Source organism: Microcebus murinus, chromosome 16 (genome assembly GCF_040939455.1).
Source record: "Microcebus murinus isolate Inina chromosome 16, M.murinus_Inina_mat1.0, whole genome shotgun sequence".
Classification (NCBI taxonomy): Eukaryota; Metazoa; Chordata; class Mammalia; order Primates; family Cheirogaleidae; genus Microcebus; species Microcebus murinus.
Window position 1 is genome coordinate 21,596,203 of NC_134119.1, and position 27,189 is coordinate 21,623,391.

Here is a 27,189-nt window from a genome sequence, read left to right on the forward strand (position 1 = left end):
TACACTTGTATTCACACACTTGGGTCTCAAACTCCTGAAGTACAAGAAGAAATGAAAAGTAACCAGCAAAACAGATCCTCCTGCTCAGAAATGTTTTTGAAAAGCATTCTGAAAAACACAGGGTAAGTACTCGTATCTTGTAGCAATTTACCTCTGTTACTTGACCTAAGGAATTTTGAAGGCTAATACCTCCTCTAAAAAAAATGTACATTAAAGCTTTTATGAAAGTCCATACAAATTCAGAAGGTAGGTTTTGGGGAGATTAAACACCTTCTTTTAAGTTGTATTATAACGTGGCACTTTAAGAAGCTTGAGGTTGTTTTTTACAAATAAAGGCAACTTGGGTTCATTCAGCCATATGGGACTTATTGATCACTGAATGATGTATTTCCCTGCCAACTACAGAGAAGGAAACAGAAGGAATGAAACCCAAGGCATCCTGAAGTGGAAGGAAAACCCACCAAAGCCAACTCTAAACTGTCTTAAATTAATAGAAAACCAATTTCCCATCTTCACTACTTTTCTGATTAAACATACAGACCTATGAACCGACCAAAGTCATTTTTGACTATGGACTGAAAGGATTAGACAAGGGAGTCAACAGACAACCGTGCTCAGTCCATTGGGTTTTAAAAATTGAGAAGAACCTTTCCTTCATAACTGTCCAGGCAACCAGTATATGGACACTGTCCAAAGTAGATGGCAATTTTTCTTAATGTCCCATGTGCTATCACTGCATTTGACCCAACGAGGGGAACCTGTCTACTTAGTGAAGCATCCAATATCCTACACAGGCTAATGTGGCATGACCAAGGGTTCTGGACCCAGATGATTCAGGTTTGTTCTTCTGAACTCTGGGGCATCAAATTGTTTAATTTTACTAATCCTTAATTCTCTCTTATGTAATATGGAGACTTAACCAGAGTTTACTTTATAGAGTAGAGAGTGTTAAATGAGACAATACATGTAAAGTGCTGAGCACAGCATCTGGAAATGACTGAGCGTGCAAAAATTCTAGCTTCCATTATTGTTGCTACATTATCAGTGACAGTATATTTCCTGGTTATGCCTCAAGAAAATATTAAATGAGACCAAAAAGTTTGTGTTTCCAATTAGCCCAAAGGCCATTGAGTTGCCTGATCAATGACAGAGATCCAATTTAAATGCAAGAAAAATCTGTTAGGTAATACTGCAGCATATGGGAACCAACTCCATTCCTAATAATTAAAGGCATTTAAGTTGCATTCTCTCTTATTCCCTTTTCTCTTTCTTTTTCTGTTGCCTTTCCATATTCCAGCTTCTTGCCAATAATCAATAAAATTGAAATCCCTACTTTAAATAGCTCTGTCTCCAAGAGCCCCTACACCAAGAGGTCCTCCTACCTTTTTCTCCTTCCTCTGGGAGGGAAGTCTGGAAAAAAGGATCCTGTTTGAGGGCTGTGAAGTTTTTCAACCTACAAGGGAATTGCTGGGGCCACCTCCTGCTGTTCCCTTAAATTTGCAACTAGCTCTTATAATTTCTCGCAATCACTGCCAAAAAGTCCTCTTCTTATGGGTAAAAAGGAAAAATAAATATATTTCAGAAGTAGGCCACTGGGTAGGTTTACATAATGGGGGAAAAGTGAGAAGTGTCTCTGTCTAGGAGCCATGAGTGGGAGGTTCAGAGCTTGCTAGCATCTCCCTCCATGCACTATGCAAGGCAAACTATTTGACAGGGACCCAAGGAATTTACATAAATAGTGGCTAAAATTGTGAGCTGGTCTTCAATAGTCAGGCTGTGAACTTGTATTTTATAAAAGTCATATTAGTACAGGAACAATGTTTAAATGGATAAAGTTTTGTTATGTGTTTGAAATAATTGATAGAAATGCAGACTACAGATCAGTGACAACCACTACCAAACAGATTCTGATTTTTAATTTCATTGCTAATGGTAAAAATGAAAGTACCGCTGCTATGGGCTCTGAGTCATTCATGTTTCTTGCTATGACTGATTCATCAGCACATAATGCAAAATAGTAGCTTTAAAACACTATACCTTTGCATGCTTCTTCTTTAAAGAATTTAGCTCCTTCTGTTGTTTCTTTAAATGCTTCAAATAAGCCTGTGGGGAAATAAGAGGATTCAAAATAGGTTTTTTGAGGTCACAATGAATACTTGGTGAGAAACAAAAATACATTTCTGTTACCAATATGTATTAATATAATACAAGGGTGCTTGTAAAATAATTAAGCAATTTTACCTTCATCTGCTTTAAATCTTCTATCCTCACTTGAGGAATAAGTTCAATACCTAAAAAACAAAATAGGTCACTGTGTACTAAAAGTTAGAGAGAATAACTGGTAATACAAAATTCACATATTGACCTCATTTAAAGACTAAAGCAACTTAACATATGATGTAATGGGATATAAACATCTTAAATGTCTATTGTAAAACAATTAACTAGACAATTGAACTGCTTCATTATCTTAGGTCAGGTCCTTTACTAGCAGAGCCTGAGAAGGGGATTCATATGCATATGCTTTACTGAGAGCAGACTCTTGGGAGAAACCCCTAAGGGCGTGAGATAAACAGGCTAAAGCAGAGGAAGAAGGTAGGGTGGGTTTCTAGCTGAAATCAGGGAGCTCTTTATATAAATGGAACTCCGGAGTTGTTCTATCTTGTCCAAAGGAGACTGGGCTTTTGTAACCCTGTATCAGTTAGCTAGAGAGCTTCAGATATTTTATAAAACCTTCCAGGTATTTCTAGGCAAGAAAACTCCCATGGTCTCAGGGCAATTCTCTGAAGGAGTAACTGTAATTCCCAATCAGTCAAAACTCAGGAGCTGGGAAATGGAGCAGCAGTCCCATAAAGGGGATCTGATCAGGCACAACAGCATCTATTCGTCACTGTTATCTTTGTACTTCAAGGTGTATCATATCAGCTAACTACCTCCAGACTCTATTCCCTCCTTAATTATCAAAGAACAAAACTATTTTTTAGCTTCTCCCTTTTACCAAATTTAATTGTAGCATTTAAGCAACATGCTACTGAGCACTGTAATGCCTTTAATATACAAGCAATAATGAAATCAATAACAGGATGCTGCCAGGAGGACCTGGAGTAATATACTAAGTCATCCTGCCATCTGAGTGATGCTGGGCCAGGTGTCGCCATGGCAACCACAGCTGTAGAGGAATGCCCAAACACATTCTGTCTGGCTGCAGATTTTCATCTTAAGCAAACAAAATGAATGTGCACTCTGTACTATAACTGATTTCCATTAGCATCCCAAAGGCTAGACAGGATATATTCAAGAAAGATAGGCATCAAGTCCCAGGTTTTTCAGTTTTATTCATTTGAAGATTTGCACATCCAATGTGAGGACAGTAAGGCAGTAAGGAGGAGAGTCTTGGCTGAGAGAAACTGGTATTGTGATCTGTAATATGTTATGATAGGAGCGGGAAGGGTCTCTGGGCTTCTTCTCTGATCTTTTAATTACGATGCCACAAGCTACCTCCCGAGTGACTGAGGCAGTGTAATGCACGGAAGTGAATCCTGCCACAGCTAAGAGCTCCCTATCTTTGGTCTCAGCTCTCTTGTCTGTAAAATAAACATGTGAGGTCCCTGAAGGAATGTAGGCACTTCTTGTAGAATCCAGTACTGTGACTTAGACTTTCAAGTCTCCTGAGTAAAATGTCAAAACGGAACTGCATGTAGCCCCTTGCTCAGGGCATCTGGTGAAGAGACTAGAGTGGAGGGAGAGGACAGTTGCCTGGCTCCTTCAAACGTAGCCATGTTTGGAACCAGGGGTGAGGCACCTCTACTCATATGCACAGTTCCTTCTGAACTAGGATCACTTTTGTCCTTTGTAGGCTGGTCACATGGCATCGTCTTTTTCAGGCCATTTAATGCACTATAATTACTAATGTCTCTACGTACTAGCGAGTGCGATAGGAGAACTTTAAACATAAACTCTCCCATTTTCCACTGCCTCTCTTGGAGTGGCTAATGTTCATAATCACCAGTCTGGTATGGAACACCCAAAGTCTATATTATTACCTTGCTCTTTTTCTCTCCAGGGAGGAACAGACAAACAGCTGCAGGCCAAGTGCAAATTGGGCTACTTTTGTGCAGTCTTATTTTCTAATTTATTTCACAAAGCTCAATGCACACTTAGTTTCCTGCTAAATTACTATGCTGCTTTGGTTTGGGAAAACCTGTCATTTCCTACCTTACATGGCAGCACTGTACGTACTTAACTGTATGAACGACTTGATTTCCTTATACTGAGGACACTCAACCCACATATAAATGGGAACTATATATACTGAGTAAAAACCCATGAGGAAGAGAGAAATTCTTATTAAGGTAAGAAGAGAGAGTTTAACAAATGACTCATGGTCAGAGGATATTTAAAATATTCAATTACCAGTATGAAATGGGCACCATCCAATCAATGGATGCCTGGCCAGTGAGAATGGGAGCCAATTACAAATAACCAGGACAGCTGTTTCCCTACCTACAGGCTGAATATTAGCACATGAGACGCATAATTCTTTGTGATGACACCTCTTATGATCTTTTGTTTCATCCATAGGTAGTGACATGGAGTTGATCTTTAAATACCCATTGATAATTTTTACAAATAATCATGGGTGCTAAATATCTACATAGGAGGGAAATTATCAGTAAGGGAATTTAGATGTTCAAACAGTCATGACTCTGTTGGTTCACACGCCCACTGCCTGCCCAGATAAGTACCTACGCAGTATCTGGAAGAGCGGGGTGAGTTAGCTAACATCACTGTGTGAAAGGTTTTTTTCCCCATAAATGACACACAATTTGAATATTTTCTAAAACTATGGATATTGTACCCCTTACAGCGAAGGTGGGTGCTGGGGATCTAGCAGATGAAACACAAATGTTGATTCTCTATTACCTGCTCAAGGAAATTAAGCAGCTTGTCCAATCCACAAAAAAATAAGCTGCTTTTTGAGTTTTATGGGGCAATGGAAATTGGCAGAATTAACAGTTTCTAATACCTTCATAAAAGACTCTTTAGAAAGGGTCTAGAATTGCCAGAATAAAGCAGGGCCCCACAAAGCTCCCTCACCTTTCTTGGCTTCCACACCAGAAGCCAGGGCGGCCGTGGTGGTCGGTCTGAGCTCGGAGCTACTCTGAGGGGTCACGTTTGCTTTGGCGGTGTTGGCTTTTCCTTTCTTGTCGTTCTTGGAAGTGTCACTGGGCACGTCGGCTATGTCACTCTGGAACAGAAACGTTTGTCTTGACTCAAATGAATGCCACTCAAGGTCAAATATCTTGTGCATTCTTTATTTTACAGAATCCAGTCCATACCACTCAACTTTTCCTGTTCCCCTTTCTCAGATTTCTACTCTCTTAAAGGGTGTTTGCCCAGCTCAAGTAAAGATTATGGAGTTTTCTTAGGCTTGGGACAAAGGAGGAAGCAAAGGAAAGGAGATCTAACTTCTTGACAAGCAGAGAATACCTTCTCTTTCCCCAGATACTGGAAAGATGCTACTTCCACCCTAAACTGAAGAGTTTGGTAAAGAGAACAAGTAAAAACAAAGAAACAACCCAAGTGTGACCAGAATAGGAGAAAGCTGGAAGGCAAGCCTGGTACAAAATGAAGAATCATTAATAAATGCCATTTTCATTAATTCAGTGAACTAGGTTAACTAGTATTTCAGAAACATCCTATATAGTAGAGTTTGAGTATCACTTATCTGAAGTGCTTGGGACCACAAATGTTTCAGATTTCAGATTTTTTTTCAGATTTTTAGAATATGTGTATATACATTAGGAAATATCTTGGGGGTGGGACCCAAGTCTAAACATGAAATTCATTTATGTTTCATATAGACCTTATGGATATAGCCTGAAGATAATTTTATACAATATTTTAAATAATTTTGTGCATGAAACAAAGTTTGTACACATTGAACCCTCAGGAACCTAAGGTGTCACTATCTCAGCCAGCCATGTGGCATCACATCTGTACGCAAAAACTTTTTAGATTTTGGATTAGGGATAAATTTTCCTAAAAGCATCACAGATGTTTTCCACTTTGTTTCTAATGGGGCAGAGGTCCCCAGATGTGAGTTAAGCCACTGGTTGTGAAGTAGGTTTTTCTGAGGGTGGTCACATTTGTTTTAAACATGGTTCACTCTTGTAGACCTTTGAACTTATTGTTGAATTGATAAGTTCAATTTTAAAAACCCTCTTTAAACTTGCTATATTAATTTGTTACTTTATCTTGCTTTTGTAATCACTGTTTGACAACCAAACTTCCCCAAACTGGCTGTCTTTAAGCAACCATTTCTACTTACGGTTTCAATGCCCATAGCTCGCATTTGGTCTGCTCTCTTTTCCGTAATTGAAAGAAATTTCTTTGGATCTGATAAAGCATCCACAATATCTGGGGGAAAAGAAAACCACTGAGTTGTTAATTCTCTGTTGTGCTGCAAATATTCAAGAAAATTCAGCTAATAAGCTCTTCGGGATTCTGGACACCTGTTAAACTTTCTGTTAACTCTCTTCTAACACAGTGAGGAAAACATAGCTAGTTGCAGAAAACAAGAAATAAGTAAAGGCAAGAATCAAAGACCAGATGATTTCCCCTTTTTCCCTCAAATAAAGAAGACAGAGTGGCAGGGCAAACCAAATTTGCCTTGGGTTCTGGATTCATTTTTTTCAGCAAGTGGATTAATGTCCAGTTTCTTCATCTGGAAATTAGGGCAGATACCACCTGCCTTGCAGGGTTATTGTGAGAATTCAATGAAATGATGAACATAAAAAGTACGTGAAGCATAGTAGGTGAGATAGTACTAAGTCTTATTTTTCAATACAGAAAGAAAATGCATATTTAAGGACAATTTTGGTCCCATAGTGGATAGACTGAAATCTCTCTCCAGTGTTTTCTCAGCTATAACTTACATTTAAAACACAGTAAGATTTCATCTTTTACACAATGTTGTTTGAAGAGTTCCAAGTACTTTCAGAGTTTCATATAATTTTGCACAATTTACCAATACTAGACAGGGAATAATTATTCTCGTTAATTCAAAACACTACATAATTTAGAAATTTTAAAAATTGTGTAAGTTTATACATCTTTCCCTTTCAGAATCACCTTCCTAATTACATTCTTAAGATGATTTTTATCAGCACGTGGGATATATAATTCTCTCAGTTTGAATTTTTTCTTTTCCTTTTTATAATAGAAAATAATATATGCACTTGGTAAACATTCAAGTATATAAAATAAAAAGTTAAAACCCTCTCTCTCATCAACTCTACACCCAGAGAGTAACTACTGTTGTCCGTTTCTTATATCCTTCTAAATATTTTTTAAAACTCCAAATGGGTTCGTGGTTTTCTGTACCATTATATTTTACTTCAAATATCTTGGAAACACTTCCATATGGGCAATATAGGTCTTCTATATTAATTGCAAGGGATGCTTAAATATTCCATTTTCTAAATGGTGATAATTTCTTTAGCCAGTTTCCTACTGATAGACAGTTGGAGTCCTTCCAGTTATTTGTTGTATCAATATAGGGAATGTCCTTGAACATTTCATAGCATCCCTTTGCATATGTTCCTAGGACAAATTCCTAGAAGTTAGACTGATGGGTAAGAGTATTTATCCTATAGCATTTATTGCCAAATTGCTCTCCATAGTCATTGCATCAATTCTCCAGTGGTATATAAGGTCTATTTCTAGTAATCACTTATTGTCCCTAAGAATGCTTTGCCTCTCAATAGTAGTTGTGCACAAATTAGTTCTTAAATCTTGCTCAGGAAAAAAAAAATCACAGATAATTATTTTTTATGGAAGTTAATATTCTAGGAATTTATCTATTTTTAACTCTTTGTTATGAAAAATTTCAAGCATATACAAAAGTAGAGAGAAAAATAAACTAAGCCCTCATATACTGATGATAAAGACCCAACAATTATAAACTGTTTGCCTTTATCCTTTTTTATTTCTTTTTCCTCTCTGCTGAAATATTTTAAGATAAATTCCATACATCATAACATTTCATTCCTAATTACTTCCCTATGTATCTCTAAAAAAGAAAGGCATTTTCTTTTAGAACCAATCATACCAAAACACTGCATCAAACAAAATTGGCAGGAATTCCTTACTATGATATAGGAGTTCTTATTAATATTTTCTGTAGCTCGCTTAAGGCCATACAAATGGATATCACTGCTAGCATGCAAATAGGATTTTCAACAACTATTTAACAGAATATGGCATGTTAGCATCCAGGAAGGAGAAGACAAAATGGAACGAGTTTAAATTGTATCAGGAAGTGATGAGATTATATCCTAGGAATGGCACCTTAATTAAGAATGTTCCTTCTTTGGAAATATCTTTGTAAAAGCAGTTGGGAAGCAACCCCGTGAAGACCCTGGGCAGAGTGAACAAGTAACACTCCCCACTTTCCCGAGATGTATCATTAATCATAAGGAAAGAGCAAACAGGCAAATAAACAGAGGGTCGCTTCATCTTTGCTCCAACTAGCCTGGCTGCAGAAGAGGAGACAAAATCTACAGTTGTACACGTAATGAAGAACATTGCTCAAGGAACGAAGTGCCGAGAGGTTCGTGAAACCCGAGTGGGAGATATTTCAACGTGACGCTGATGCTGCACAGATTCTGGAAGCATAGCATCAACCTTCATTAGCTCTTCCCCTTACCACTCAGTAATAATGAAAGGAATACAAATAATAAAAGCCATCCAAGGCAACAGTGGGCGGGAAAAGAGAAATACTGACACTCATCTAATTGTCATTAGCCCCGGATCTGTTTCCTGTCACCAACAGCCGTGGCTGGCCGTGATAAAGCCCTGAGACGGGTAAATGCCATCATCAGTGGTGTCTGCACCTAAAGATAAAGCAGCAAAGATGACACCAGTACTCCAAATCTCACTGGATTTGACAGAGAAACATGTCCCTTAGCATCTGACTTAGTACTTCTATTTGTACGTGAGTGTGGAATAAAATTTCTGTTTTTATTTATGTTCAGTAGCAAAATCATATTGAAAAAATAAAATGAAGGCTTGTTGATTCATTACTAGTCATCACTCTCCTAAATATTACTACTTTTTTCTCATTTAAATTTAGTTTCTGATAGTTAAGAGACTTCATCGTTGTTCAGCCAGAGACATTTTGCATCTGGGCTGCTTAAAGACAGAACTCTCTAGGAAGGGTTTAGAAGCCCATGGCTGCCACGTTGGCTCTGCTATTTCTTTGTGTGTTTGGGGAGTTATTATACTACAGAAATGAGAGAGAGGAAAAATTGCACTCAAATCTCCTGCCTTTGTTTCCTGGGGGGACAAGGAAGGAAAACAGGGAACTAAGGTGAGTGGAAGGGGGACAGAGTGGAAAAATGGGCCCCGGACCTATCTTGTGTGGAGGGAACTGGTGCAGCCCTGAATTTGAAGTCTCTAAAGAGCTCCAGATGCAACAGGGTAGAATTAATTATAAGCAATTACAAAGGCAGCAAATCCTCTCATCAGTAAGGATGCATCATCATACGGTAACCTTATACGCCAATAAATAGGTGACCAGAACCTCCAATAGATACCCAAGCCCTACCTAAAGATCCTCATAACTTGGAAAAGGCTTAGGGACATTTTTCTTATTTCCATAAAATGCCACTCACCTCACATTACTGAGATTCAAAGTACATTTAACAATCACGTAGCACATAGAGCTGCTGTTACTTAATGACAATCACAGTAATGCTACTAACGCATTAGAATTCTGAAACTTCTTAGTAGGCATGGGATTAGGAGATTTTTCTTAGGATGATGAATTGCATATGGCACAATAATTTTACTGTGGCATTTTACACAAACTAAGTTAGGGAGAAGAAAAGATAATCAATGGATTTTTTTTAGTTTATTAAAAATAAATTTAAAAAAAATGAATGGAGGGGTTGCTACGGTCAGGCACTGTCCCGAGAGCTCATCTGATCCTCCCGTATGAAGTGGGAACTGAAGCTATTCCTGTGCTGCAGTGGGGACACTAAAACATAAAATGGTATGCATAACTTGGACAAGTCCACATGGCCATTGGTCAGTGTTCTTGTGTCCTTGCTACATGGGCTCAATGAAACAGCATCCTGTCGGCCAAGAAAAACAGACAGCCTTTGAATCCCTAACCTTTACATTCATAGAATTGTATCCAGACATTAAAATGTATCTGAGACCACTTTAGAAATTATTAGTCAGAGAGAAAAAGTCAGAGACAGATATTTTACGAGTAAATTAAAATTTGATTTAAATAACTACTTATATAAAAAAAAGAACAACCCAATTTTAAAAAATAAAAACAAAGGGTACTGGAGAATTTATTTTTATTTTAGGAAAGAGAACAAAAGTGACCAAGAAACATAAAAGTTTCTTGGTTCACTCTGTTCACTCTGGCTCATAATTATAAATATGCAAATTGGAATGATGAGATATTAGTTTCAGTATCATTACTGGCAAAAATTAAGAATTTTTTTAGAAGCCAGAATTGGCTATGGTGAATGAGAATAGGCAGCCTCATATGTAATATGCAGGAGTACATACTGACCCAACCGAAAGGACTAGAGAGAGAATGGTACAATGGAATATTACAGAACCTTTAAAAAGAATTTAAAAAGCCTTGAATGCACTGACATGAAATGCTCTCCATGATATATCAGCCCTTTTGCTTAAATTAAAAATCATATATATATTTATATTTGTGTATATACATACTTAATTACATATACCCAGATAGGCGTTAGGTTTTATAACCTTCTGGTGTTTTCAGACATTCATTTTTATTTTACATTATAAAACATTACTTTTATTTTTAAATGTTATTAAAAATCACCTAGATAGCAGGCTTATAGGATGGGTTGCTTTACCTTTATTCTTTTCAGAATTCAAAATAAATATCTTTTTAAAAAATTTCTCTACCTGCTATTTTAATATTACCTGGTTGTTATAGCAAATATAGCACCAAGTAAAAAATATAATTTACAGAAATTATATGTGCTTAAATTTAAACAGTCCAGAAGTTATATGTGGAATCCAACCACAGCAGGCTGTCAAATTGGACGATGCATTCTGTGATGTTCCTGGATATTGTCCAATGCAGTGGACTAGCTACACTAAACCCTCACCCTACTCTCAAAGAGATAACTACTACTAATGTTGAGTATTTTTTCTATGCAATTATATGCATATATAGGTACATGTATAAGCAGATAGAGTTTTTTGTAAATAATAATGGGATTGTTTTGTTTTTAGGTGCAATATTGTTTATAAAAAATAAAAATGACTTCAATGTTCATCAATACTAAATTATGGCATAGATCAAAGATCACCCTTCACAGCTGATAAAAATATAAAAATTTTTCATGACACAGGGAAATACTCTCCATTAAATAAAAAAATTAGAATTCCAAATGAATATAAACAGTAAGATCCAATTTTATTACAAATAAAACATAGAAAATAAATGACATTGGCAGTCAACAGTAGTTCTCTCTGGGCAGTGGATTTATCGGTGACCCTTATTTTATTCTTTGTGCTGTGAGAATCTCTGATACATATTTTAGCTACCCTACCTTTTATAGAATAAACATGCTATATGTATTTGTGGAGCAAAGGGATGAGTTCACACTATCTTTCTGTAGCTAAATAAAAATGTAGTGATGTATATTGACAAGTTTCTTTTTTTTTTTCCCTTGAAAATGCTGAGCGTTATGGTGCCAATCCTCATTTTGAATTGTTCCCATATAATCAACAGGGAATGTCAATATTCCAGGAACACAGACTCTATAGATCTCCTACCACTGGTTCAGCACATAAACATTGAGTGTGGGAGGTTAGTTAAACAGATGAAGTAGGAACACATTTTGTACAAGTCAAGAGGCTGTAAAGATGAGACATTTGGAAAAAGATGGTTCTCATACTAACTTTGTTATCTTTAGGTAAGACCCTTAAATGTCATGTCTGGCCTCAATTTCTTCACATATAGAAGAGATGACCAGAGAATTCTGAATAAATTGTCTTTGAATGTCAAATCTGAAGTTTAGGCATCAACTGCAGAATGGTAAGGCAGTACAGAAAATCAAATGCTTCTGATAAAATAAGTGGCCACAGGAACTTGTTAGGAAAGAATACTCACAGGACTATTATTAAAGAGATTAATTAGGATCAATACTTAAATATTGACACTGGTAATGGGCTACACTATAAATATAGATATTTCTTCCGCATAGATCCACATATGCCCACATCCATTCTGAACAATTGTATGCATTTGGACTGTCTTTATAAAAAGTTCCTGGCACAAAGTAGGCACTCAATAAATTTCTTTCCCTTCTCTATTCAAATGGCTCATTTCCCAGGAATGAATTACAGAGTTTCACTTGAAATTTAACCCATGCAGAAGCAAAACTTTTAAATCTACTATCATATGGGTTTAAACAATTATTTCCAAAATGTATTAGGTATTGCACATTCCCTGCTTTCTAAGCTCAAGCACAGAGAGCACGATTTAATTCATCTTCTGATGACTCCTGGCATCACCGCTCTGCAAAGCAGGCACATGGCTCTTGCAGCTCCTAAACATTCACTTGCAGGTATCCGGTCTCCTTTTCCTGATCTACTCACCCAGCCAATAGCACCAACTCCCCCGCCTCTTTTATGGGTTCTTATATCTGTTACTGCATGCTGTAGCTTCTAATGTGCTTCCTTTTTTAAAAAAATAAAAGACAAAAGGAGGAAGGAGTCCTTACTATAAATTGTGTGCCTGAAAAAATCCTCATAACTTAATTTACTTTTTGACCTTACAATCAGGTTGTTGAAACTGAGGATCAGTTGCAGAAAATATGCCCCCAGAAAGCATGCATTACTAAAAACAAATAATAAAACCAATAAAACAATCCTGTATTTCCCAAACAAAATAACGTTGTGTTCCGGTATAGTACACGTATCTATATCTATAGATAGACACCAACAGGCTTGTACATTTTAAGCCTTGCTGTGTCACGCACTGTACTAAAAAGCACATCATATGGATGCTATGAGGGAGACAGCATTATTGCCCTTGCTTTATAGGTGAGGCAGGTGAGGAAAGGTGGGTTAGAGAGGTTATATTCTACCTTGAAGGTCATCCAACCAGTAGTGGAGAGTGAGGATTTGAACCCTTGGCTAATTCAATGCAGACACTCTGCTACATGCTTCCTTACAGTTCAACACACTGACAAGGTAGAGGATCTTTGTTTTCTTTTAATGTTCTTCTTGGTATGGATGGGGGCTATAAAAAGTTAATATGTTTGGGCATAAGCAAAATCCTATGATTTGGTCTCACTTTTGATTCCTCCTGTTGATAACCTTAAAGCCCATGTGGATTGACAACTGGGATTTTTTTATGAAATTGAACTTTCTTGTGGATTTGGAAGAAAATTTAGGTATGTGGATAGCTGAGTTCAATTTAAGTTTTTCAGTGATACCAGCTGATATCTATGGTTTCACCTCACTTATATCTCTTTTCCCCCACTTTGATTTGCCAGTGTAACTATATCCTTCACAGAAACATGTTTGTAAAAATTGATAAACAACATAAAATTACAGTATTTTAAAATAACAAAGGGCTTTAAAGATAATCCAGCCTTGTCCTTTCATTTCTTTATAATAAAACTTGAGGTTACTATTTATCCTTGATGTCTTCAAGGCCACCAGGGTTGGCAGCATTAGCAGGAAGAGAAATGATTATTACTGTTTTTAAGCGTGGACAAAATGTTTTATAATCTTGTAACTTAGGGCCTCATCTATATCATATTCTGTACCCAAATATTTCTTACCTCCAAATCCATCAGGCACGTATGTTTTAAGAACAATATTGCAGAAAATTGTTGGCAGTGATAATGGTTTATTTCCCTCATTTCGAAGGGAAATGTGTCGGTACCCTGCTTGGAGCCCGTCCAGTGGGAGGATCCTCTGGCCAATCAGCTTGTTGTTGTCATCATACACGGCTATTCTCAAGACAGCCAGGTCCGGCAGGATCACCTGCAAACAAAGAACAGGACTTTTCACTGATTTGTGTAATGCAGCCCCCAAGAAAGATGACTCCAGAAATCTGGACCAAATCCTGTACTGCTCTGAAATGCTCCTTTGTGGTGAAAATTAGCCCATGATTAATTTGCATTCCTAAAGTGTACTGTGGGAGCTACGATGCCCAAGACCTTGAGAATGGCAATTGGAACATGTTTCCTGGAAACTATCTCATCAAATAGATTAGACAGAATGGATGCTAAAGATTACCACTCTAACCCTTGCCATCTTTCCCTAGCCCCACCCATGTAATGGGTGAGAAAAGGGAGACCTTGATAAATAAAGTGACTTTCCTCAATCTCAGAGACTGCAGTGACACAGTGGGGCCTGGGAATGGAATTGGGGCTCTTGACTGCTAATTCGGTGATCTGTCTACTACCTGGGCTGCTTCTAACATCTATGTCTGCCTGTTTTTAAGAACAGGGAAAGTATCTTTCAAGAAATGCTTCCTGCATAAAAGAAAATTTTTATATATAAATTTAGATTCTCCTTCTTTCTTACACTTCTCAGTTTTCAGCACATTTTGGTATATTAAGTAGAGTAACATGGGGAAGCTAGAAACATTAATATACTTTGTTTTTTTTTGAGACAGAGTCTCCCTTTGTTGCCCAGAGTAAGTGCCGTGGCATCAGCCTAGCTCACAGCAACCTCAAACTCCTGGGCTCAAGCATCTTCCTGCCTCAGCCTCCCAAGTAGCTGGGACTATAGGCATGCACCACCATGCCTGGCTAATTTTTTCTATATGTATTAGTTGGCCAATGAATTTCTTTCTATTTATAGTAGAGACAGGGTCTCGCTCTTGCTCAGGCTGGTTTCGAACTCCTGACCTTGAGCAATCCGCCCGCCTTGGCCTCCCAAAGTGCTAGGATTACAGGCGTGAGCCACTGCGCCTGGCCATAGAAACATTAATATACTTTGATTTCAACATACCTACTCCTGCCATCCCCAAACTGAATAAATGAACATAAAATCTAAGTGCAGCTGGCACAATCCTTGTTGAGATACAAAATAATAACATGACAAAAGAATATCCAATGTGTTTAATCATGAATGTCTTTTTATTGGCCCAGAGCAACCAGGACATCTTGGCTGATCTGAGTACTCTGTTTAAAGCTAGACAATGGATCCGTTGCCTATTTACATCTGGAGGCTTAATTTAATTCTAACTGCATGAAGATGGAGAGGAGAAATCAAGCTAAAATTCAGCCAACTTTCCCCACTCGTGTTCCTCACGTGGTGAATGGGAAGTTTGGGCTTTGCCACTCTTACTCCGTGAGATTAGTGAAAAAAACAAAGCAATAATAACAATAAGAAAACAAAGTTAAAGCACTCCATAATCAATGAAAAAAATATAACTTCTTGAAGAACAGAGAACGATCCAGAATTAGTATCATCTTTCTGGGGCCAGAACTGTTACATACAGAAACCAAGTTGAATATTTCCTCATTCATCAAAGACAAAGAATGCCTGAGCCTACTCTCTGAATTTCTTGAAATATGTGTCGAGATTATGCATTATGCCAAAGAACATTAGCCATACCGGCAGCAGATCCCAGCTGTAACAAATTGGAAAAACCACAGGAGAAAACAAGACAAGTCACAGCTGGGTATGAAATTTATACCCCATGCTGATAGGGGTGGGGAAGCGACCTGGGAGGGTTGCATGCATAATGGTATTCACATCCTGGTGTGAATCTAAATTTCAAATAGGCCTGTTTTATCGAGCCTACATTGATCTCCCTTAATTGGGCTTCTGTAAGCCAGTTGTTCTATTCTGAAATGGATAATCCCTGTTTTGTTAAGACATGAAGCCAATTACTTGTGTGGCCTGACATACAAGCGGAGCAGAACCACCTGGAAAACCTGTGCTTAAAGCAGCAGCGAGAAAGCATTCTGGTCAGGATAACAGAGCACTAAGAGAGAAAAGCAGACATTCTTGGTGACAGCACTGCCGATGCAGGGATTTATCAATGCAGCTTCAACTGACTAAAGAGAAACAGAGGGGGAAAATGATTAAGAGATTAAAAACTGAAGATTAGAGAGAATGACCGTGATTCTTCTTAGGATCTAACATGCAGTATTGGGAGAAAAAAAGGAAAACACTGAAAACAGCACATGAAGTCTAAATCCCGTGAGGAGCAACAGGTGCCACTCTTTCTGGAGGGACAGGACCATATCAACGGACCCATGGAATGACATTTATTGACCTTAGTTTTTGGGTGAAGCATCTTACCTGACTACTTGGCTAATGGAACAGTGCAAGTTACCAGTAACTTCCAGGGCACAGAAGAACTCTCCAATGTATGATGGTGCCCACCAGCAGGGACACATTCTAATAGACTGCAAACCTGAGGCTTGGCATTTCCACATAAGAGGTGGGCTCCTCCTTCAAGGAGGAGAGGAGAACCAAAAGAAGGGCAGGGCCAAACAGAACCAACAATCATATGCCAGCTGCAGAAGTTAGCCATTAGGAGAAGAAAAAAAGAAGACACTGTGGTTTGAATGGCTGTCCCTGTTATCATGCAGTGCCTCTGCACTGAAACAAGGCTCTCAAATTAGCAGAGTGAGTTTGACACACTGAAGATGCCCTACCTTCCGGAACACGAAGGCTTCTTCATTGTAAACTGGATTGAGTCCATTGTTCATAACCATGCGCGTTCGGAATTCCTTACGTATAGTGTCGGTGGGCAACCCGTACATATCCACTTCTACGTAGGTGCCAATTTTCTTATCTGATAAGAACTGACCTGATATGACCTGCAGCAACGCAAAATCAGGTGAGAAAGGAGTGAACCCTGTGTAAGCATCAGTAGCAAAGAATAATCAGGAAGTAAGAAATTCTGTTTATTCTGGTAAACTTCAATTATCTACAGAAATAATGCATCAATTCCTTATTAAACCAAAACATTACTGAGCAATTACTATATGTGAAAAAAAAAACCAAAAAACTATTCCAGGCAGAAGTTCTGCCTTATAGAACTGTTTAATAAAAGAATGAGGAAAACATACATGAATCATACAACACAAAGAAACAGTGTCTACAAGATCTTCATTTCACCTAAGTATTTACATCTATGAAATGAAGTAATGGATTCAGATAGACCCTAAGATCCTTTATTAGTTAATTCTTTTAAAAGTCTTGAAAAGTGACACACAGAAAGAAAACCAATGCTAAAATTTGCCTGTTCTTTTTACTGATATTGACACTGTACAGCTATGACTACTATATATTTGTAAAGACCAGTGCTAAAATCTATCTGCTATAAAGCTATAGAGAAACTATTTTTAATTTACTTGTCAAATGACTATAGCCATGTATTAGTTTTTTTCTCATCATTTAATGGTTGATAATTTTCAAACAGTTTTTCTGAGGTATAATTGACATACAATAAACTATCCAGAATTAAAGTATACACTTAGATCAGTTTGGACATAGGAACACATTGCTGTGAAACTGTCACAATTAAGATAACAAACCTTTCCATCATTCCCCAAAGTTCTTTGTGCCCTTTTATAATCCATTCTTCCCTCCATCTCTGTCCAGAGGTAACTGCTGATTTACTTTCTGTCACTATAGTTTGTATTTTCTAGAATGTTATATAAATGGAATCATATAGTAGGTACTTTTTTGATGGTGTCTTTCACTCAAAGTAGTTAATAATTTTACTAGTGAAACGTGTCTCAGGCCGAGTGCTGTGGCTCAAACCTGTAATCCCAGCACCTTGGGACGCTGAGGTAGGAGGATCACTTGAGCCCAGGAGTTTGAGACAAGCCTGAGCAACATAGTAAGACCTCATCTCTACAAAAAATAGAAAAATTAGCTGGACATGGTGGCATGCGCCCGTAGTTCCGGCCATTCGGTTGGCTGAGGCAGGAGGATCACTTAAGCCCAGGAGTGTGAGGTTGCAGTGAGCTATGATTGCACCACTGCACTCCAGCCTGGTGACAAAATGAGACCTTGTCTTAAAAAAAAAATTTCTATCATCAAAAAAGGAGAGAAAGTTTAAGTCACAACTATAAGCAACACATGGAATTTGCAATTTGACATTAAATATTTTAATTGTGATTTCTTTACAGGATCATTTGTATATACAATTATACCCCTCTGTGAGGAACAGGGGCCTCACCTGCACTGAACAAGTGGCTGCAATAACCCCATCAACAGGAGTTTCAGAAAACGGATCAAATGTTCTATCAGGCCGCCTCATGAAATCTGGTTTGAGAAGGTACCTGGTGTGACAAAAGGATAAAAGGAGTTTATTTTACTGGTAACTTTTACAAAGAGCAAAGCACTCATTATTTCAAATACTGACTACTTCCTTTTCTCCATCTGTTACTTAGGAGTGAGGCTTTTGGGCAGAGGTTCCTAAGAACTGAAGAGAATGTCCCTGCCCTTATGGATAACCCTAAAGAGCAGCAGGAGGAAAGAATGTTCCCTAGATTCTAGGCTCAGTGACATCCAGGACTCCGATACTATAATCTTCTCTTTAACTGTTTTATGACCTGATCCCCTTTAGATACTTTTCCTTATATTCATAAAATAGAACACAAAGAATAGCAATGAAATAAAGATAAATTATATAAGCTACAGTTATCAAAACATGGAAAATATGAGATATTCTGCTTCTTTATTAATTGTGGTTTTATTGATGTACTCCACTATGACATCTAATGGCAAGTCTGATGACAACCAAAATTTCAAAGTACTGATGTGCAGGAAAATATTTTGAGATCTATAATAATAGTCATGAGATATGAAAATATCTGCAATTTGGTGACAGAGTCATAGGTACTACTAATATAACTATGGATTGTTGTCTACATTCATGATAAAAGAAAATGTGACACTTCAGTTAGAGGTAAATGAAAATAAAGATTAACTATTATCCCATCTCTAATAGAAGCAATTAGGCAAGAAAATGAAATAAAAGGCATCCATATCAGAAGGAAAGAAGTAAAACTACTTCTATTCACATACGATATGATCTTGTATAAACAAAAATCCTAAGGAATCCATTGAAAAATGATTAGAATAAAGAGTTCAGCACAATTGCAGGATACAAGACAAATATATGAAAATTCAATTACATTTCTATATAACAATGAACATATATTAATAAAAATGAAATTAAGAAAATAATTTCATTTATGGTAGCACCAAAATGAATAAAATACTTAAAAATAAATTTAACAAAATAAATGCATATACTTTGAAAACTACAAAACATTGTTAAAAGATTTAAAAAGATCTAAATAAATGGAAAGACATCTTGCATTTATGGGTTGGAAGACCATATTGTTAAGATGGCAGTACCTTCCAAATTGATATGTGGATTTAACGAAATTCCTATCAAAATCCCAGCTGGCTATTTTGTAGAAAATGACAAGCTGATCCTAAAATTCATTTGAAAACTCAAGAGATCGAGAATAGCCAAAACAATCTTCAAAGAGAAGAGCAAAGTTGGAGGCCTCACATTTCTTTATTTTAAAACTTATTACAATGTAACGGCAATCAAGATAGAATAGTAATAGCATAAATATGGACATATACATAGATAGAATTGAAAAGTCCAGAAATAAATCCATGTATCTATAGTCAACTGATTTTTGTTGAGAATGGCAAGACCAATGAATGGGTGAAACAAATGGTATCTTTTAAACAAATGGTGGATAGTTGGATAGCTAGATAGCCATATACAAAAAGGTAAATAAATAAAACTGGACTCTAACCTCCCACCATATATAAAAATTAGCTCAAACTGGATCCAATAACTAAATGTAAGAGCCAAAACTATAAAACTTCTAAAAGAAAATCTGAGGACAAATCTTCATGACCCTGGGTTTGGCAATAGATTCTAGACATAACACCAAAACAGAAACAGCAAGAGAAAAAAGAAATAGATACATTGGACTTCCTCATAAAAATTTTATGCTTCCAAGGACACTATCAAGAAAATAAAAAGACAAGACACAGAATGGGAAAAAGATTGCAAATCATATGTTTGATAAGAGGCTTGTATCTGGAATACATAAAGAGCAAAAAACCCAGTTTAAAAAATAGGCAAATGATCTGAATTGTCATTTCTCTAAATAAAAGTCACAGATGGCCTTTAAGCATGTGAAAAGATGCTTAACACCATTAGTCATCAGAGAAATGCAAATCAAAACCATAATGAGATTCCACTACACATACATGAGGATGACTATAATAAAAAAGTCAGATAACAATAAATGTTGGCATGGATATGGAGAAACTGGAACCCTCATATGCTCTGAGTAGAAGTGAAAAATGATGCATCCAGTTTGGAAAATAGTCTGGCAGTTCCTCAAAGGGTTAAACATAGAGTTATCATATAAGCTAGCAATTCCATTCTTCTGTATATACACAAGATAAATGAAAAACATGTTCACACAAAAACTTATACATGAACATTCATAGCAGCATTATTCATAACAACCAAAAGATGAAAATAACCCAAATGTCCATCAATGGATGAATGGATATACAAACTGTATATCCATACAATGGAAAATTATTCGGCAATAAACAGAAATACAGGTACATATATGAACCTTGAAAACATGCTAAGTCCAAGAAGCCAGGAACAAACAACCATAGGTTATACAAATCCATTCATATGACATGTACATAATATAAAGAGACAGACAGTAGATTCATGGTTCCTTAACCTTGGGGGTGGTAGGAAATAAGGGGTACTGGGAGGTGAGAGCTAAAGGATTTAGATGTCCTTTTGAGGTGATGCACAATATTCTGCAATTTATCTCCCACTATAATTGTATAGTTTGCTCCTCAGGTCCACTGCAGTGGTCATATAATCACATCTTGGCCATAGTCTATAACTTCCCTGAAACTTATGTCAAAAACATCTCTCTAAAAAAAAAAATTAAAAAAATTCCTTAGAAATGAGTATAACCATAGATAGAAAAAAATCCATACTACTATGAGAAATATACAGAGGAAAATAAGAGCGTTTTTTAAAACTATAGATTTGTATTTAAATGTGAAAGGAACAATATTTGAGGGAATCAAATCTCTCATTTTCTTAGGAACATAATTTTTATTAATTTCAAGTCTAGATTATGTCAAATTTATTATCTTCTGAAACACACCAAAAAGGGATCTTGAGGCATGATATCTTTTCTTTAAGAAACGTTTAATGTCCCTTTTATTTTTTTTACTTTTGATGAAGTTACCATTCATTGCTATCTTTTAAGACTGAACAAAGTGTTCAAAATGAAAAAAAAAACATTTGATAACCCAAAAAAAGAACCCTCAAGGAACAACATTGATTTTTTAAATCAAGAATATAGGGTTTGTGCAATTGTTCCAATATTAAAGATAATTTTGAATATTCACCTGTCTCCAAGAGAATAGAACCCAAAATATTAATACAAAAAGCAAATGATATAGAAGAGATTGTTTTCTGTATTCACAGAGTTTTAGATTTGGATCTTTTTTTTGTGGCTAGTGTTGGCAACTAGAAAATATAATGATACAATAAAAGCTAAAGAGTTAGGATGGAAAGTAGATGAGTAACGTTTGTTTCTCCATGGGAAACCCACCAGACGGGCAGCATTTGGATTCCAGCTGTGTGAAATGAGGGAATCCATCTCCGGAGGAAGGCAGGGACTCAGATAAATACTGGGCTGAAGTAATTTTTCCTGTACAGAATCTCCTTGGGCAGTGGCTGTCCAGAGAGTTTGTATTCCCTCCTCACAGTGATTTTTTTTAAGGTTCCCCAGCACCTTCCCACCTCCCAAAAATAAGGGAACATGATATTGATGATGTCTCAATGCCAACCAAACATTCTTCCACATTCCCCCTTTTCAAATCTGCTTAGAAGAAAACTGATCTGTGAAAGAGTACATTGATCCAAAATGAGAAATGCCAGGGCAAGAAGCCTAAGTTCAATTCTCGAAGGCAGGAAGGCTTCAGTGAAACGTGTTCATGTGTATACTTAGGAAGAAGCACGTGGAAGTTTGACATGGCCATCCGATCAGCCCTGGCCTGGGGGTGGCGGTGGGGCACGCTTAGCAAGCTTGTCTTGGAGGAGTGTCTGTCCTGGGCTGGGGCAGCCTGAGGGAGTGGCACTTTCCACAGTTTCAGTTACCTGTGGTCGACTGTGTTCCGAAAATATTAAGGCATTTCGAGAGTGAGAAAGAGACCACATGCACATAACTTTTATGACAGCATATTGTTATGCTTGTTCTATCTTATTAGTTATTTTTGTTCATCTCTTGCTATGCCTAATTTATAGAGTAAACTTTATCATAACTATGTATGTATAGGAAAAAACATAATATATATATGGGGTTTGGTACTATCCATGGTTTCAGGCATCCACTGGGGGTATGGGAATGTATCCGCCACAGATAAGGGGAGAGTATAAAAAGCTCTTTGAATTGTAAAATGTCACACCATTTTGATATCAATCACTCAGTTTCCTATGAAAGCCTGAAAAGATATAAGATATTAATTTACTCTATTTTGTTTCATTAGGAATTAGAGAAATGCCTTCCATTTTTCCACCTTTAAAAGAAAGCCCGTTGGCTTTTTTGTTACCACAGAGGGGTCTGTCCGTTCATTATCTACGACAAATGTATCTTGCTCTGGGTCTGTGAACCTATATTTTGCTCTTGCTCTGTAAACCTATCTTGCCCCTCTTCAATAAACTTTGTTTCATGCTTGCAAAAAAAGAAAAAAAATACAAAACAAAAAACACATACACACACAAATAAATAAAAATACAATAAAGATAAAAACAAACCTGTTACAAACTACTACTCATTTTCCTGGTAAATGTCACACTTCCTGGGCTGAATGGGATGGCCTCTTAAAGATCAGCCCACAAAGCAGCGAGAGCATTCCCAGGAGGGTGTCTGATGTTTCGTCACAGTCGCTAGATCCTGGGGCTGTTTACGTACCTTGCACGCTGATGTTCTATTAATATATAAACAGCTATTGTTTGCCACCATAGGTCTGAAAGGCATAGAATTGCCATTTTACAGAAACGCAATCCTCAGACGCACAAGGATTTTTGTAAAGTCCTTGCAGGTGGGTGGGACAACGAGCCCATGCAGCACCCCAGCTGGCTGTGGCCCAAGGACACGTGCCCCTGTGAGGTGCAGGCCCTATGTCTGCCATCACCGAGGGGCACAGAGGCTGACAGGTGAGGACAAATGCTTCTCTTTTCCCTGCGCATGACAGCCTTGGCCTGCAGCTGGGCGTGGGGAAAAGGACAGCAGGGAACACAGACCCGGCACTGTGGCCAATGCCTGGTGGGCCTGCACTTTTTGTCACATCACCTCAAACACATCAGCACAGAATTCCAGCTCAAGTAGCTGCACTGTCCTTGTTGGTGAAGTTTTTTTTTTTTTTTTTTTTAAGATAAATGAATGTCTTTTCCAATGAAAGATGGTACAGAGAGGGAGACACTGAACATGCTAATGACAGCAAGGCAGAAACTCCCGAAAAGAAACACACGAAACACGCAACTCGGTCAGGACCCTTTATATCCAGAAACAATTCTCCCTGCGTCAAGCGAGGCTGCCAGATCAGCCTGGGACCACTGGGGTGGGCATGCAAAGTGCTGCAGGTGTCACAGGGCCACCACATGGTTACAGAAGTGAGCACAGCCACCCCGTATGAACCAGGAGTGCTGCGGCTGCCTCTCTGGGCTTCTTGAAGGCTCGGTTTGAACAGAGCACTCATTGAATTTTGCATGGTTTGTGTGTGTGACCCATCACAAGGTCTTAAGCTTTTCTGAAACCTCACTTTTGCAGAGAAATTTGCAGTTCCAGCAGTACTTTCATAGACACTCACTTGTTCAACCACACTGAGCTATCATGATTGTTAAAGAAAACATTTATGCAAACACTTGTTAGAGACGGTAAGGGAGACTTTATTCAAGGGAGGCCAGGAGGATCGTTGGACACAGCTCTGACTCCAACAAGGACAAGTGGGGATTTATAACCAAGGAGCAGAGTGCAGGTCAGTGGATGGAAAATCACTAAGACGAAACCTCAAGAATGAGGGGTTGCTAGCTAAACTGACATGATAGGATTACTGCTGAAGATAGGCCACAGTGATCAGATATCGAGGGTGCTCAGGTACCAAGGGTGGGGGACTGTCCCTAGACTGAGGTAGCAGGATTCTGGCTCATACTGCATTCTACAATGACAGAGAGGGAAGCCCACGGCTGGGCCTCGCCAGAAAGGATTCAGTTTTGGCTAAAGGAGAAACTTTCCCCTCTTGTTCAAGGAAAGAGACCTTCTTCTTTGCTTTGAACACAATAAACCATGTGTGGCAGGTGTTACTGTCTTAATTTTCTCAAGCAGAGAGAACCAATGTTCAGAGTCTAACATACCTGCCCAAGTCAACACAGCTAGTATCAGGAGAAGCTGGGAGCTGGGCTCAAACCCTGGTCTTCAGACTCCCAGCCTACGGGCCTCACTGCCTCAGCCCACCACTTTGGGGGCAGAGAATGGGCGGTTGTCTTTTGAGCAACTTGTGTGCCAAATCTCCTGGTTACGAACACTTGGCATTAAATTACAAAATAGCTTTAAAAAAATTTTGAAATGGGAATTCAGACCTTTTTCTCCCTAACTAGATAATTTTTATTTCTTTCAAAGCATACAGCAGAGGAAAAAAGGTCGTGTACACTCCAGGTATGTATGTGATGGGTGAATTGGGTAATAGTTTGATCACCTGTTTATATGGTCACCCTGGCAAGAGAACCATCCCTCAGGCAAGCAGAGGTAGAGAGTGTGCACTTTAAAAAGCCATTCCTAATCCACAACTGCTGAAAAATTCTATCTTGACTGGCTGTTTTCAGTGATGAAAATCAAGATATTCAACCAGGTGAGCTACCATGAAGAACTTCCTAACAGTAGCAAAATGAGATGGGACTCCATTGGATTAGTCTCCAGCAGGAGTCCCCAACCTATTGTGAGTTGTATAACTATTTCATTACATATTGGAAATAAAGTGCACAATAAATGGAATGTGCTTGAATCACACCAAAACCATCCCCCCCCCTCCGCTGATCCATGGAAAAACTGTCTTCCATGAAAACAGTCCCTGGTGCCAAAAAGGTTGGGGACTCCTGGTCTAGAGGCCTCTGAGCAGTGCTCTGAGACTATTGACTTGCAGTGCTACTTGGAGACAAATGCATGGGGGAAAATGGCCACACCGTTTTTTGCATCTCTATAGAATTCTAACTTCACATTTTCATTTAACCTTTCAGCATTTCAGTGGAATTTATATTTCCTATTTCGCTTCTTGGTTCACAGATTTTAAAGAGTGTTATTTAAGTAAACTAGAACAATATTCACAATATTATTCTTTGATAACTGCTATTTTACAAGACATGCAAAAGAATCAATAAGAGGACAAAGGTTTATTCCCAGCTGAATTAAATTCAATTTGATACCTCCAACTTCATTATATATGAAATTAACTTCATTGCTAGATTTGTCCTTGATAAAATACACATATTTCATGCATATGTCTCTAGTTAATGTCTACATGAGAAGGGATCATTAAGTATCCCAGATAGAAAAACCTCCCATTGATTTTAAAGTGAGAGAATTAAACCCTAGAGCATATATGATGAACTGCTTAAATGGTAGCTAAAAGAAAACACCACAAAAAAACTGCTTAAGTAAAATGGGGTAGATGAAGAATGTATATTTGCAAACATAATCTATCTAGGGACTTCATTTGTTTCTATCTCATCCCTCAAACCCAGCTTAAATTCTGCAGCCCCTAATTAAAAATGACACGGTTTCATTATAACCGCACTACGGACTCCTAAGACTAGGTGACAATGGTTTAAATCACATTACTTACCCGCACGATCCATTATATTCAAATTTTCCCTGATTCAATTGCATCGCTAAATCTGTCAAGAGACAAAAATAATTTAGCATCTTGTCTCCCTGGAAAAGGAAGATCCTCCTGAGGGGTGACTTTAAACAACGGAAACCAGATTTTTCCTATGCTCAAAGGTCCCTCTTTAATACTACAGGGTACGGCTAGATCTGTTTGAAGGCACACAACTCTCTCTTCTATGTTGAAATGACCTCATGTTTAATTTAAACCTAAGATGTGTTTTCATAAAGATCATGCTAGAATTTCTAGATCATGCTTTAAACATCACACCCAACATATGAGTCACGTGATTGTTCCATTAGTGTTGAGAGTAGAGAAGACCATTCTGCTAGAGTTGGAGAGTATATGCCTCAGGATCCCAGAGGGAGGGGGCGCTGGAGATACCCATTAGGGTCACTGTGAATACAAAACTTGATTTAAAAGTTTCAAAAATGAACTAGGTATCACATCAAAATTGGTTGCTGGTTCCCAGGGTTAGATTTAGGAGGACTTCTCCTGGCAGGGTCTACACTGGCAGGGCATGGCTTATGATTTTTCTCTTGTAGGTAGGTAAAATCTTCTTTCTTTCTCATCAGCAAAACAAATGTGTAAACGGATGGATTTTTTTTTTTCTTCTTTGAAATGTTGCGGTTAAACCCAACATCATAAAATAAAACCTAAGCTGGCCTAGTGAATAAACTGTTTGGGGATCATTTAACCCATACTATGGACTCACTGACAGCTGAAAACATAACTTGAGCCTTTTTTATTTTTAACCTCATGACCAAAGGTGGAGAATAACTTGACCCTTTTTAAGTAACTGAAGTCATCAGGGCACTGTGGGGACACCGCGCAGAATGGTGACTTCAGGAGGAGGAGCTTCTGGTCACTGAGGAGGCTCCATCAAGGGGTGGGCAATAGAGTTGATCACGTTCACACCAAAGGGATGAAAGCCAAAGCATCTTTCAATCAGTCCAGATGACAGGAAGCAGGGTGACAGGGATGCTCAAAATATGGACTAGAAAAGGAAAAGGTCCTCAAATTGGGAAGCAGGGGACGTACCCTTATATAGCGAAGGACTGAAGGAAAAAAAAGAGATTTTTGGTTTGGAGGTTTTGTTTTATCAATTTTAAGAACCATGCTGCAGTACTGACCATATAAAGTGAATAGGTCTTGTGGCATATT

The 27,189-nt window shown here is 37.9% G+C and overlaps 1 protein-coding gene across 6 annotated transcripts in view; it reads right to left on the reverse strand.

Annotated features, from left to right (window-relative positions):
- Window positions 1-27,189, reverse strand: part of PLCB4 (phospholipase C beta 4) — a 360,059-nt gene that overhangs the window by 25,713 nt on the left and 307,157 nt on the right. For all 6 annotated transcript variants that reach the window (XM_076010932.1, XM_076010929.1, XM_076010931.1 and 3 more), the window contains 8 exons: window positions 25,984-26,035; window positions 18,239-18,341; window positions 16,704-16,868; window positions 13,863-14,067; window positions 6,332-6,420; window positions 5,098-5,248; window positions 2,242-2,291; window positions 2,038-2,103 (listed from right to left, as the gene is read on the reverse strand). In XM_076010932.1, coding sequence (XP_075867047.1) covers window positions 2,038-2,103; window positions 2,242-2,291; window positions 5,098-5,248; window positions 6,332-6,420; window positions 13,863-14,067; window positions 16,704-16,868; window positions 18,239-18,341; window positions 25,984-26,035 — 881 coding nt within the window. The remainder of the gene's footprint in view (window positions 1-2,037; window positions 2,104-2,241; window positions 2,292-5,097; window positions 5,249-6,331; window positions 6,421-13,862; window positions 14,068-16,703; window positions 16,869-18,238; window positions 18,342-25,983; window positions 26,036-27,189) is intronic.